The following is a 15,467-nucleotide window of genomic DNA, read 5'->3' as shown; positions in this document are numbered from 1 at the left end:
AGTTGAAAATCTTCATTCTCATCTACTCCTATTATCCCTAAGTTTGGTCTTCTCATTGTGTCCTGGATTTCCTGGATGTTTTGAGTTAGGACCTTTTTGCATTTTGCATTTTCTTTGATTATTGTGCCAATGTTCTCTATGGAATCTTCTGCACCTCTTCCATCTCTTGTATTCTGTTGCTGATGCTCCCATCTATGGTTCCAGATTTCTTTCCTAGGGTTTCTATCTCCAGCGGTGTTGCCTCACTTTGGGTTTTCTTTATTGTGTCTACTTTCCTTTTTAGGTCTAGTATGGTTTTGTTCATTTCCATTACCTGTTTGGATGTGTTTTCCTGTTTTTCTTTAAGGACTTGCAACTCTTTAGCAGTTTTCTCCTGTATTTCTTTAAGTGAGTTATTAAAGTCCTTCTTGATGTCTTCTACCATCATCATGAGATATGCCTTTAAATCCCGGTCTAGGTTTTCGGGTGTGTTGGGGTGCCCAGGACTGGCTGAGGTCTTGGTTTCTGTTAGTAAGATTCTTACGTCTGCCTTTCGCCATCTGGTAATCTCTGGAGTCAGTTGTTATAGTTGTCTCTGGTTAGAGCTTGTTCCTCTGGTAATTCTGTTATTCTCTACCAGCAGACCTGGGAGACTAGCTCTCTCTTGAGTTTCAGTGGTCAGAGCACTCTATGCAGGCAGGCTCTCCTCTTTCAGGGAAGGTGCACAGATATCTGGTATTCAGACTTGCCTTCTGGCAGAAGATGAAGGCCGAAACAGGACCTGTCCCAGAAACTGTTAGCTTCTGTAGTCCATACTTGCACCTGTGCAGACTAGTCAGGTACTCTGGCAAAGCCTTCCTGGGCAGGGTGGACACCTCTCCTCTGGCAGGGAAGGTGCCAGGATGTCTGGAGCCTAAAAAGGGGTCTGCCTCAGAAGCTCTGTGGCTCCGCCTGTCCCAGAAGCTGTTAGCTTCTGTCATCCACACTTTCACCTGTGCAGACTAGTCTTGGTGGAGTCCAGGAACCAAGATGTCTCCCGCAGATGCTCCGGCAACTCCCTCCGGGCTGGGTGGACACCTCTCCTTTGGCAGGGAAGGTGCCCAGATATCTGGAGCCTGAAACAGGGACTGCCTAAGAAGCGTGGCTCCTGCCTGTCCCTGAAGGTGTTAGTTTCTGTCGTCCACACTCTCACCTGTGCAGACTAGTCTCGGTGGAGTCCAGGAACCAAGAAGTCTCCCGCAGATGCTCCGTCAACTCCCTCTCAGGAACAGTTTTATACCATGTCTCAGTTATACCACTCCTGGCCATATATCCAAAAGATGTTCCACCACACCACAAAACACTTGTCCAACTACATTCATTGCAGCTTTCTTTGTAATAGCCAGAAAATGGAAACAACCTAGATATTCCTCAACTGAAGAATGGATAAAGAAAATGTGGTACATCTACATGGTGGAATATTCAGCTATTAAAAAAAAAAAAGACATGAAATTTGCAGGTAAATGGATAGAACTAGAAAGTATCATTCTGAGTGAGGGGACCCAGAAAGACATGTATGGTATGTATTCACGTATAAGTGGACATTACCCATCAAGTACAGGATAGTTATGCTACAATCAATAGACCCCCCAAAACTAAGTTATAAGGGAGGATGTGTGAATCTCACTCAGAAGAGGAAATAAAATACTCAGAGCAGGTGGATGGAGGGAGGGATCTAGGGGGGAGAGGGTGGTGAGGAGGTGAATGAGGACAGGAATTAGGTCATCTGTGTCTAGCCAGAAACTTGAGATGGGGGGGCTTCCGGTAGTGTATAGGGGCAACCCTAGCTGAGACTTTTAGCAGCTAGGGATATGGAAATTGAAGTGGCTACCTTCTGTAACCCGGCAGGACTTCCAGTGGCAGGAGGGGGACATCAACCCACCTAACAAACAAAACCTTCAACCCAAAGTTTGTCCTGCCTACAAGATGTGCAGGCATAAAGACAGAGCAGAGACTGAGGGAACTTCCAAGCAATAACAGGCCCAACTTGAGACCTATCTCATGGGAGAGAGCTAACCCTGATACTATTAATAATACTCTGTTATGCTAGTAGACAGGGAACTAGCATAACTGTCTCTGGAGAGGCTTCATCAAGTAGCAGATGGAAACAGATGCAGAGACCCACAGCCAAATAACAAATGAGTTTGAGGAGTCTTGTGGATGAGTAGGGGATAAAATTGAGTGATCTGGAGGGGGTTAAAGACACAACAAGAAGATCCACAGAGTCAACAAACCTGGGCCCAGAGGGAGCTCACAGAGACTGAACCACCAACAGATGACTATGCAGGTGCTGGAGCTAGGCCCCCTCCATATTTGCAGCAGATGTGCAGCATGGTCTTTATCTGAGTCCCCTAACAATTTTAGCAGGAACTGTCTCTAACTCGGTTGCCTGCCTTTGATCCCTTTGCCCTAGCTGGACGGCATGGTCGGGTCTCAGTGGAAGAAGATCCCCTCAGATCTGCTGCAAGTTGATGTTATGGGTGGTGGTGCTACCCTAGGCCCAGGGCGGGGTCTTCTTCTCTCAGGAGAAGAGGGGCTGGTAATGGGGAAGAGGGATATGTTAGGGTGGGATTGGGAGGAGAGAAGGGGGCAGGACCGTGATTGGGATGTAAAGTGAATAAATAAATAAACTAATAAAAAAAGATTATGAAGTTACTAATAAATTGAAAGTAAAAAAGCTAAAATTTCTAGGAGACAGTGGTACATAAAACATTCTCTTATCCTTTGTTATGTTTTATGTTTTTTTAGCTTTTTATTTTTCCTTGTGATGAGATACTGAACTTGCTTGGTGTATTAACTAGGTTGCTCTTGAGCTCATTAAAGTGATTCTCCTGACCACCTTTTTTGTTCCATCTCCTTATCCTTCATAACAGGCTGGAAGCCACATTATTTGAAAGGTTACAAGCTATTACTAGGTATGATGGTTCACACCTGTAACACCATCACTCAAGTCTGAGGCAGGTGAATTACTCAGGCATTTAAAGTCAGTATATGTGGTGTATCTGCCCATGCCAGTTTGGGGGTACAATGAGACGGTGTCAAAAAAATTGAAGAGGGCTCAGAGCCGACAAGTCTTGGGATCTACATGGTGGAAGAAGTATAGATTCCTATAAACTGTCCTCTGACTTCCACAAAGATGCTAAGCTATATAAGAATTAACACTCACATACACACACAGGCAAAACAAACAAAAAGAAAGAGTTAAAAGTGTTATTAAAAAAAATAAAAGAGTAAATAAAGGCCGGGTGAGGCCTTTAATTCCAGCACTTGGGAGTCAGAGACAGGCAGACTTCTGAGTTTGAGGCCAGCACATTCTATAGTGCTAGTTCCAGAATAGCAGGAGTCATTCAGAAAAACAAAACAAACAAAAAGTAAAATAAAATACTACAAATTGAGGGCTAATGATGCAGCTCAGCAGTATACCACTTGTCTACCAATGTGTGAGACCCCAGTCCACCACACCCACAGGAATGTATCCACATGGGTGGATTGGATTAGAGCAATACATCTAAGTTCTTATGTTTGGTATTTTGTATCTCTAGCACATTAAGGTAGCTGAGATTACAAATCTTTTGTTTTACTTTGATCAAGTACAGAGGTGGTGGCAAGGCAACATAGGCACATATTCAGAGGCACAAATTGCTATTAAAATAATCAAGAGAGGTAGATCCTATAAAAAGTTGAGGAGTAAAAAATGCCATGGCTGAGGAAAAATTTGAATATATAAGGTTCACTGTTGAGAACCAATACACCATGGGGAAGGGGAACTAGGAGAAAAAAAACAAAGCAACATATTTTATGCATCTCTATTTCCCTCTATTTCAGCAACCAGAAGGCAGAGTCTCTGAGTTCCAGTCCAGACAGGGCTTAGGAAAGTGAGACCTTACCCAAACTAAAAACAAAAGCACACAAATAAAAGTATATGTCCCTACAGCAGAAAATCTATTTTTAAAAACAACATGTAAAGTACCAAGTATCATTATGTAAATTGTAGCACTTTAATACATACTTTCCTCTTCCTTCCTTCTCCCATGAGGCTTCTTTTTAGTTACATGCCTTACACCTGCACTCAGTATCCCATTTATACAAAAACTAGAAGCAAGGGTCAGCAGCATATGAGAGAACAGGTAGGTATTGTTTATCTGAGCCAAGGACAACAGATTTAGTATAATTACTGGATCAACCCATTCTTCTGAAGTTTTCATTTTTCATCATACCTGAGTAGAATCCCACTGTATGTATGTGTCACTTGTTCATCACCCACTCACCAGCTGACAGTCATCTAGGCTGCTTCCATTCCCTTGCAATTGTGAAGAGAGCAGCAAGTAACATGGATGAACAAGTGTCTCTGTGGCAGTACAGAGAATGCTCAGACAGATGTCCAGGAATGCTACAGCTGGGCCAAATGATAGTTCTATTTTTAACTTTGAAAAACCTCTACACATATTTTCATAATGGACACACCAGGTCACACTTGATCAGCTATGAGTATAATGTGGGTTCCATTTCCTCCACATCCTTGCAAGGGCGTGTCATTTGTTTGCTTGAGGATCGTGCTCTGATTTAGGGTGAGCTGGAATCTCATAGTTGTTTTGATTCACATACTTGATGGCTAGGGATGCCAAATACTTAAAAAATATTTATTTTTGATTTGTGTTTCTTCTTTTGAGAACGATTTACTTAACAGTTTTATTTGTAGGATGACAGTTTTGATACTTGGTACTGACTGTTTTGTAGAAAGTAACGCCTCGTTAAATAGGTAATTGGCTTTTTTTTTTTAATTCTATAGGCTGTCTTTTCACTCTAGTGACCATTCACTATACCCAAGCTTGTTAATGTCAAGTTCTTACCCACTTGCTAATTTGAGCAATTTCCTCTCCTACTTGATTCCTACCCAGAAAAGTTCTTGTTAGTGTCTATATCTTAAAATGTTTTCATTTATCATTCTCAAAGTTTGGATTTTAAATTAAGGTTTTTTTTTTTTTTGGTGCAGGATGAGAGACATGGATCTAAATTCATTCCCCCCCCCCCCCCCCCCCCGCCGGAGAGCACACCTAAATTCAAAAGTGTTTTAAAGTTACAAGTTTTGTTAAAGTCTCTTTTTCTCTGGTAGTGCTGGGATGGAACTTAGGACCCACACATGACAGGCACATATGAGGCCACTGAGTCTCATAAAAGTTAGCCATATCTTCAATGCACAAAAAGATTCATATTTGGATTGGTATTACAGTTATCTGCCATATATCCAAACTGGAATCAGATGATATAAAAACATAGTAAAGACACAAGTGGAACAAAAGAAACAGGTAACATTCTGAATGTGGGAAAAAGAAAATTCTCCCTCTGACTGCAAAACAAGGCATGCACACTGGGAAGTGCTGCCGCCGCCTTGCTATCCCTTTTGGCCATACCATTAACAAGTTCCGAGCACTTATTGTACAGGATCAAGAAATGAAGCTTATAGAAAAGAGAGAGGGCAGCAAAGTGTAAGGACTCATACAGTATGGATTAATTAATACTCAGATTGATAAAGAACTTAAGTACATTTACCAGAGAGAGACTTCATCACAAATTACCCACCATACACTGGTGAAAGCTATTTCAGTTATTTGTTCATCTTAATTATCTATTTCTCTACCATACAGAAAGGACAAAATATGAAACAATACCTTCATGTAGTGTTTAAAGATGTCTGCAGCTGCATGCATGTCAACAATATCATAAATGATAAGTTTGCTGAAGGCAGCAAGCAGGTTCCTCCTTTTATGTAAGGCTTCAATTTTATTAGCTTCATCTTCTTCATCACCCTCTAGAATAGAAAATGAGATAGTTGTGAAGTTAGTCTGTTTCTGCAGAGGATGTGTACAACTGAAAACTAGCTGAATATTAATTCTGGTTTATTTAATCTATTTATCTAGCTAGCTGTACCGAGGATCAAATTCTGGTGCTTTTCACATGCAAGGTAATTAATTGCTCTGTCTATGAGCTGCAACCCTAGCCAATTTAGTTTATAATGGATGAAAATATTAAGCTTATTACTTCAGAATAAACATCAGGAAGTAAGACTCCTACCTTCTAGCAGTGCTAAGACATTGCTTCTCTTATATTTTCATCATAACATACTATCCTAAAACATTTTATCCTAAAATGCTGCCTTTTCTAATTTCTGCCTTTCTTATATGCTAATATATTCCCCCCCCCGAGGAGAAATTTAGGAGGTTTAGACAAAGAGCGTTTTGTTTGTTCATGTTTTAGAAGAGAAATGGAAATATAGCAGGTGGTGGCACACACCTTTAATCCCAACACTGAGGAAGCCGAGGCAGGTGGATAGTTATGAGTTCAAGGTCAGCCTGGACTGCAGAGCAAGATTAAAAACAGGCTTCATTTTTGGTGCTTGTCCTATATTTGATTATATAATCGGTCAAAAATTAGATATAAACACATTAATGTTTCTTTATTTACATATATGTATTTGTCTATGTGAGCATATGGCACATGCCCTGACATGGGTGCCAGAACTGACCTTTGGGTTCTGTAGAAGAGCAGCAAGTGTTCTTAAACACTGAGCTCTCTGTCTCCAGACTCAAACAAAATGTACTTTCATTTTTACTTAATTAAAACAATTTATTTTGCCAGGCTTAGTGAGTTCCAATTCAAGCACTTGGGAGGCAGAGGCAAGTGGATCTCTGTGAGTTTAAGGTCAGCCCGACCTACAAATCGAGTCCAGCATAACCTGGATTCTGTTACACAGAGAAACCCTTTCCCAAAAGCCCAACAACCCAAAAGAACACCCTCTCCCAAATTTATTTTACTTTATGTGTATGAGTGTTTTGCCTGCATATATATGTGGGCCATGTGCTTGTCTGGTGTCCAAGGAGATCAGAAGGGGTCTTCAAATTCCCTAGAACTAAAATTGCTGACAGTTGTAAGCTCCCCTGTGGGTTATAGGAATTGAACCCATGTCCCTCTGGGAGAGCAGCAGGTTTCTTAAACCCTGAGCTATCTTCAGCCTCCACTGAAATGTACTTTTAAAAGTTTGTAAAAACATAACAAACAGTGTCTTCCCCACACTGGCTTATCTATTTGTAATTCTAAAAATGCTATCTAGAGATGATAGTATATGTGTGTACTGACATTTTCACATTTTGGCCCATGTTATTTGGGAGTAGTCTTTTTCTTCACATAGAACTCACTGTGGAGCCCAGGCAGTGCTGAATTGACAATTAGCACAGGGTATTGGCATGCACTACTATCACATCCAGCTTATTTCTTAAATCTTTTTATCCAACTTATTTTAAGAACAGATAAATCTCTGTAAATTTTAGAATTAGATTTACCCTACGCCCTACTGCTGTCTTTTAAGGTTGACAAGGTGAAAGAGTCGTAAGTACCCATGCTTTGGTTTTCCTCATCTTGGTCAATGAAAACATGATCCATCACAAAACTGAGGAGTTCAGACTGAAGTCCAGTATCTGGATTAAACACCAAAGGTTGAAGGCCCTCTCTGCCACCTGTCATTAATTGGTGGCTAAAAATCATTAAAAGATCACAGAGCAGCATGAAAGCCTGCAATTCAAGAAGAATTCATTAGCAGAAGAGCACACAAATATAGGATTATCTACTGATAGGTTAAAACAGGAATATATACAAATCTAGGATTATCTACTGATAGGTTAAACCAGGAATATATACAAGCCCAAGTAATGGGAAGCATAAGAATTTAAGTTCCAGCTTTTCATACTTATTAACCTAATGAAATTATTTTTTTCTAATTAAACATTGAAGACATCATTTTCTAATTGTATTTTTACTAAAGAACAGCAGACTGAGAGATTTTGGCTTGAGTTTAAAAAAAGTTAAGTTCACCTCCTGTAATATAGGATTAATTAACAGATGATATTAGAAATCAACTGTACACTACTTAATCAAGTAATCAGCATGACTTAACAAATTATAATGTAGTACTCAAAATTTAAGCTACTATTTAGATTTAAAAACTAATATAAAATGTTTTAGAAATAGGTTTAAAATTAGATTCAGACCATATATTAAGATGCTCAAGGAAAGCTATTTATAAAGGTGGATATGGTTCAAGAGAATCCAGGAGAGTATTTTTAAACCCAGACTACTTTGAATATAAAACAAATCAGAGCAGAGACGTAAGATTTTGGTTTAACTGGCCATGGCTAGGTCCTTTAGGCAGGAATTCATGGTGGGCCGTGGAGAGTTATATTACTTATAACTGCCGTGAAGAGACTTGTGGCAGTTTATTTTAAGAAAAGACTGTAAAGGACAAATATTCTTTAATTTGACTTATTTTCTAAGCCCAATATAAAAGTAAAAAATTAGATAAAAAGTTTCATTTTGTTTTAAAGTATTCTTTAATAGGAAAGCATAATTAAGTAATTTATAAAATTTTATAATGGAAAAAACTTCAATTTTATGAGCCTCTCTTTAGGAAGAGTCTGTTCTTACAAGGATTTCCTCACCTGAATGTCCACGTCTATACTACTACCCAAGTATACAGATTCAAGAGTCTACTGCTCTGAAAGAGCTGGTCATTTAATATTTTATATGTCAAAGCCAGTAGCCTTTTTCCATAGCTTCACAATATCCACGTGTGTACTTTATGGTGGTCAGGGGACCAGCTACTTGGGAGGAGTGATATGAACATATTTTAGCTATATGGGCTGAAGTACTCACATGTGCATATATGCATATACAAACACACACACACACATATATATACATATATATATACATATATGAATAAAGCTCTTTCTGGTATTAGGAGCTGAAGATGATAAGTCAATGCAAGTTATAGGTCAGCTCACTAGACTCTCACTATTTTAGCACAGAATTCTTAGGAATCGAGAATTCTAAGTTTGAATTTAAGCCTTCTAGATGACAACAGTACAAGTGTCAGGTATAAGAACAGAATAAATAAAATATCTAGACATCAAAACTCTAGATTGTGGTGCTGGAGAGATAGCTCAGTGGTTAAGAGCACTGACTGCTCTTCCGAAGGTCCTGAGTTCAAATCCCAGCAACCATGTGGTGGCTCACAACCATCTGTAATGAAATCTGATGCTTTCTTCTGGGGTGTCTGAAGACAGCTACAGTATACTTACATATAATAAATACATCTTTAAAAAACAAAACAAAACAAAAACTCTAGGTTGTATATATGCTACTATTGAAAAATTATATATCCTAGCGTCCCTAAATTCATTTGGGTTGTTAATAGTCAATACAGCGCAATATTAAGTAAAAATTTTTTACCTGTTCCTTAACTGGAGTATTAACATTAGATAGGCACTGTTGGCAAACAGCCAGAAAAGACTTCACTGTTTTCCTCAATACCAACAAATCCTCCTGTAAAACACATTCAAACATGCAAACGTGAATAACCACATCCCAGAAAACTGATCCAAGAAACAATAGACAGAAAATAGTCCAACTTGTTTATTATAAAGGAAACCACAGAATTAAACTCATTATTGGGAACCAATTAGTCCAGTTATTTCCTATTTATTGAACATAATAGAAAGGGTAGAGAACCTAACATTACTATACATCCAGTCATAGTTAATAATGAAATGCGTGAGGTGAATATTCAGATTTCTTTTTATAAATGTAGATTTATCTATGCGGATCTTAAAATTGTTAGCTCTATAACACACAATGTAGCAATGTAGCAGTAAGGTGATGTAATGTGAGACTAAAGAAATGGCTCTGTGGTTAAGAGCAAGTACTGCTTTCCAAGGACCAAGGGACAGCTCCCAGCACCCATACTGCACAGCTCACAGCTACAACTACCCGTCCCAGCTCCAGGAGGTCCAACGCCTTCCCAGGCACTTGCTCTCACATGCACACATCTACCAGGCATACATGCAAACATGTAATTGGAATAGTAATTAAACATTCAAAATGATGAAGTGCAGCAGCAAACAGAAAAGATAGTAACAAGTCAGCAAGAAATATGTTTCCTATTTTCAATGTAGTGAGGGAGGAGTATGTGACTTAATTGTAAGCTTGGAGATAAACATGATTTCTCATTAGACAAGTCTGATACTAGTGCACACATGGTAATATTGAAAAGTATGAAGATAAATGTTATCTTCTTCTTGTTTTTAAGGTATTTTTCTGTTTGGTTGGTGTGTGTGAATGTGTGTACATGCCAAGGCAGAGAACAATTTGCAGAAGTCAGATTTTACTTCCACGCTGTGTGTTCCAAGGCTGAACTCAGATCATTGGGCTCTGCATCAAGTACCCTTCACCTTCAGGACCCCTCTTCTTTCTCTTAAGGCAGGGTCTTCTTATGTAGCCCTGCAGCCCTGGCTGTTCTGGAACTCACCACCTAGACCAGGATGGCTGAGAACTCATAGTGAGCTGACTGCCTCTGCCTCCTGAGTGGGATTTAAAGACATTTGTTACCAAACTTGGCTTCTCCTTTAAAATAAATTCACTCCCCACTTTCTTTGGTACTAGAGACTGAACTTTGAGCTTTGAAAAGAAAAGGAAATTTATCCAGCACCCAGGGGATAAAGCCCTGTTAATAAGAAGCCAACAGGGAAAACTCTGCAAAGTTGTCTGCTAAAGTGGCTCCTCCAAAACCAGTGTCCAGGGTAAAAAGGTCTTTGCAAAGAAACAAGAAGGCACGCAAAGGGAAAAGCTGGCGCTGGCAAGCATGAGAACAGCTCTGCAGAAAATGAAGATGCCAAAACAAACCAGGAACAGATAGCTAAAGATGCCAAGTGAAGTGTGTTCATTTTAAATAATTGCTTACTGTTTAAAATACTATTTTTTAATCAAGGTTTATAAAATTGCTGATAGTCTCTTCTCTAAGACAGCAATGATAGGCTCCTGTCTACAAGCACAACATGGCATCAGTAAAGTGTCAGGGTTTGGTGCCCACTCATGGGATGGATCCCAAGTTGGGCCAGTCACTGGGTGATCTTTCCTTCAATCTCTGCTCCATTTTTGTCCCTGCATTTCTTTTAGACAGGAAATATTCTGTATCAAAATTTTTGAAGGTAGGTTGGTGATCCCATCCCTCTACTGTCTGTCTACTGGAGGCCCTGTCTATCTACTGGAGGCGGTTTACTCAGGTTTCATCTCTGCACTGTTGGGTAGTTTGGCTAAGGTCATCACCAAGGAGTCCTGGGAGTCTCTCACATTCCAGGGCTTTGGGGCTTTCTAGAGGTTCCTCCCTCCCCACCACCCACAGTTGCTTATTTCCATTCACTCTCCTGGGCCTCTGGGATTCTTTCCTGTCTCCCCCCACCCCCATACATGATCCTGATCCCTACTTCCCCTCCCTCTCTTTGTCTCCCGTGATTATTTTGTTCCCTTTTTTAAGTGGGACTGAAGCATTCAGACAGGAGCCTAGCATGGCTGTCCTCTGAGAGGCTCTACCAGCAGCTGACTGAGACAGATGCAGATACAGCCAGACTGAGGTTGGAGACCTCTATGGAAGAGCTAAGGGAAGGATTAAAGGAGCTGAAGGGGATGGCAACCCCATAGGAAGACCAACAGTATCAACTAACCTGGACCCTTGGGAGCTCCCAGAGACTAAGCCCACCAATCAATGAGCATATATTGCTGGTCTGGGGCACATATGTAACAGTGGACTGTTTTCTCTGGCCTCCATGGGAGAGGATTGACTAATCCTGTAGAGACTTGAGGAGACTTCAGGGAAGGGGGATGTGGGAGGGAGGTAAATGGGGGAGGGGGAAGCACCCTTTAAAGGACCTATCATGACCTCACTCCAGAAGATCCAACATTTGCATCCAACCAATGGACAGAAGCAGCTGACTCCTGTTGTTTAAGGAGAGAAGCTGAAGAGAAGGGCAATTCTGTAGGAAGACCAATAGTCTCAATTAATCTGGACCCCTGAGATCTCTAAAACACTGGACTACCAAACAGACAGCATACACCAGCTGATAGGAGGCCCCCAACATACATACAGTAGAGGACTGCCAGGTCTGTGTTCATTCAGAGATGATGCACCCAACCCTCAAGAGACTGGAGGCTCCAGGGAAATTAGAGGCCAGGTGGGGTGGGGGTGGGGAATAAAATATGGAGTGTTAAAAAAAAAATCTCTGCACTTTGTAAAGTGAAATGACATTTTTGTGTGTGATAATGAGTTGATTAATATTAGTCTGTATTCCATAAGCACCACCTTTAAGCTACTCACTGAAAGGACAAGGCATAATTCATTTTAGGCCTTTAGAAACCTTTCTTCCTTATAGTTTTGAACAATATTCTAAATACTTATCCTTATCCCTACAGATAAATGCAGTGCAACAGGTGGAGAAATCCACAACTGGTCAAAATGCACAGAATAAATGAGAGAATGGGGTACCCAACTGATACATTTGTGATGAAACCCTTACATCTATCACTCAGGGAAAATCATGGAAGAAGGGGAGGAAAGAATATAAGAGCCAAAAGCACAGGGTCTCTGCTGTCAAGATGTCTTCTTTATTTATTGTTACATGTCATACATATGTATATATGCACATATGTATATAACATTGAGGTTTTTTAGCCTTTCTTGTTTGTACATATGCCCAAACTCATCACTCAGGATTGAACAAGTTGTTCTAGGGTTCATCAGTGGAAGAAAGTGATTCTCCTTCTCTCCATCTCGTCTCTCTAGGGACCATGTAGAATTTCTCTTGTCTGCTTTAGCATGTGAACTGGTGGTGGCATTATACTGGTCTTGTTCAAGCAGCCACTGCTGAAAGTTCCTGGGCGCATCGTCTCTGTCATTAGATCTTATCTAATAATCTCTGTTATTAGATCTTATCTAATAACCAGACTTTTTCTTCCAATTCCACGGAGTGGGAAGCTAATGTTTGGGTTGAGTGCCAATGATGAAATGAAGCATGTTTATGTAATAAAGTTTCCAAAGTAACTCAAAAGGACAGGCTTCAAGGAGCTTCTAGAAAGATAAACACTGTATCTTGGAGATCAGAGTTTCTCTGGTGTTCATCTGTATCCTGTGTATTGTTGTTACTATATATCACAGGGTGTGCTCGCTATGTAACATATAGAATGCAAGGAGTGATTATGGGAAACCAGATGTGGTTTAAATGAGAATGGCCCCCATAGGCTAATATATTTGAATGCTAAGTCTCTAGTTAATAGAACTGTTTTGGAAAGCTTAGATGCCCTGTTGGAGAAGTATGTCACTGGGGGCAGGCTTGGAGGCATCCTTTCAAGTGACTCTCTCTCCCGCTTCCTCCCTCCCTCTCTTTCTCTCTCTGCCTCATGGTTGTGTTTCAAGATGTGAGCTCTCAGCTATTATTCCAGCACCATGCCTGCCTTTCTGCTGCCCTGCTCCCTGCTATGATAGTTATGGATTCTAACCCTCTAAAACTCTAAGCCTCCAATTATTTTCATAAGTTATGAAAACTACCTCAAACTATCTCAGTCATGGAATGCTATCCCAGAAATAGAAAAAAAAAAAAAAAAAGAAACAAAAACAAAAACAAAAACTAAGATACCAGATTCACAGCAGTTTAATCAGTGTGGGTTAAAAAATCTGGAGCTGACAACAGAAGTAAGCCCTCAATTTACAGCATCCATTTCCAGGTAGTATCAGAACTGATACTATCAGCTGATGTGCACTAAAGAAACAAAATTTCTGGAAGGGTTTTTCCTTTTCTATTCCTCCCACTTCTGGGTCTCAGAAATACATAGGAGAAACACAATTTGTTTTTCTTCTTCCTCAATATTCTTACATTTGGTGGTAGTAATGGAATAGCCTTGACTCATGAACATATGAAGTTTAGGAAAAAAATATGAAAAAGTAGATAGAAGATGAGGAACATTTGGTTAGATGACTACATATTTACTCATGTCATGATCAAAACTTCATTTGTGTAACAAATGGCTATTAAATATAACTGCTGTCAATTGAACTCAAAGATGGGACAGACCCAGCTTCCTAGATCATTCATTAGGTACATATAGCAATGCAAAATAAGAACTAAACATAATAACTTGGTCATTACCTTTAAAATCCAAAATAAAAGTAAAAAGGAAGTGTACTTGGTTTGCATCAAGGACCTGATGCTGGATGGACCATACTTAGATGTCAACTTGTCTCAGCTCAGGCCAATGATATCAAATCCTTTTCCTTTTTCACAAAGGGGAAAATTATTGCAGTATAATACCTGCAATAACCCATGATTACCAAGAAAGTACTCAATGTTAGTTAGGAGAAGGCATAACAAAGAAACAGAGACCTGTGGGATTCAGTGTGGAGGAACTACTTTATTTTGAAGACCAGAATAACTACGTTCCTGAGGAGCTCTTATTAGAATACACCTTGATAATACTCATCAGGATCAGTATGTCTGGTTTTAAATGCTGTTGAGTGGAAGGCTAAGCATGGATTATTAGCTTATGAAGCAGCAATCACAAATAACTGTGCTCTACCTAAACACACAAAATAGTATTCCCAAAGCAATGGTAAAACAGATAAAAGCCATTGTCAAGTCTGTTTTCTCTGAGAAGCATAACTGTACAACTACCAATATACCAATATAGGAAGGTGGATAGTTTAAACTTAGGGGCTGGCAAGATGGCTCATCAGGCACTAGTTACTGCCTGTGGTGCAAGCCTAATGATCTGAGTTCAATCCCTGGAGCCCACACAACGTGGAAGGAGAGAGCCACCATTTGTGGCCTCACATATTCACACTTGTCATGTACATGCAATCATAATAAGTTCTAAAAACTTTAAACTTAAAAATAATTAAGGGATGAGGATTAAAGGCATGAGCTTGCTGGCTTCTGTTACTACCTAAAAGCTAATGCATCTATGACCCAGGAACCCTAACTTGCCTATTGTTGTTCCAAAAGACACCTGGACTTTTCCTGTACTATAAAAAGATGTAGGAAGCTAAAAGAATCAGATAGACAGGAAAATGTATTGATTGTTAGGACCAAAACGAGAGACTTAAAATACACAAATTATCTCAATTAAGATGGAGGCACGAATTTACCACACTGTACCTCAATCCTGTACTAGCCACTGGGCATGCTTATACTGCAGATAATTCATCTTCTATTATGGCAGACAAAAACGATGACAAGAGCTGAGATTTAAAATCAACAAATTGATATGTACTATTAACTAAAATACCAATTGCTAACTGAAATAAATCAATCTAGCTGTCTCAGAAATTTTACAAGCAGTTAATATCTTTCTTATCCTCTATGTTAGAAAACTGGAGCTTAAGATGAGGCAACTTACTTATTTTGTCACCAGTAGCTAGAATGAACCAATATTTAAAAATGTAGTATTTAACTCAAGAGATCATCCCTTATACCCAATACATACATACATATGGAGAGAGAGAGAGAGAGAGAGAGAGAGAGAGAGAGAGAGAGAGAGAGAGAGAGAGGCTCCCTAGTCAGGTGAATCTACTTTGT

General features: G+C 39.7%; 1 protein-coding gene across 6 annotated transcripts in view; it reads right to left on the bottom strand.

Moving 5' to 3' along the window:
• Stag1 (stromal antigen 1) overlaps nt 1-15,467 on the bottom strand; it is a 315,222-nt gene that overhangs the window by 21,240 nt on the left and 278,515 nt on the right. For all 6 annotated transcript variants that reach the window (XM_021171588.2, XM_021171587.1, XM_029481814.1 and 3 more), the window contains 3 exons: nt 9,301-9,393; nt 7,410-7,584; nt 5,688-5,827 (listed from right to left, as the gene is read on the bottom strand). In XM_021171588.2, the coding sequence (XP_021027247.1) occupies nt 5,688-5,827; nt 7,410-7,584; nt 9,301-9,393 (408 nt within the window). The remainder of the gene's footprint in view (nt 1-5,687; nt 5,828-7,409; nt 7,585-9,300; nt 9,394-15,467) is intronic.

This window comes from Mus caroli, chromosome 9 (genome assembly GCF_900094665.2).
Source record: "Mus caroli chromosome 9, CAROLI_EIJ_v1.1, whole genome shotgun sequence".
Lineage (NCBI taxonomy): Eukaryota > Metazoa > Chordata > Mammalia > Rodentia > Muridae > Mus > Mus caroli.
This window is presented reverse-complemented; position numbering and strand designations above follow the sequence as displayed.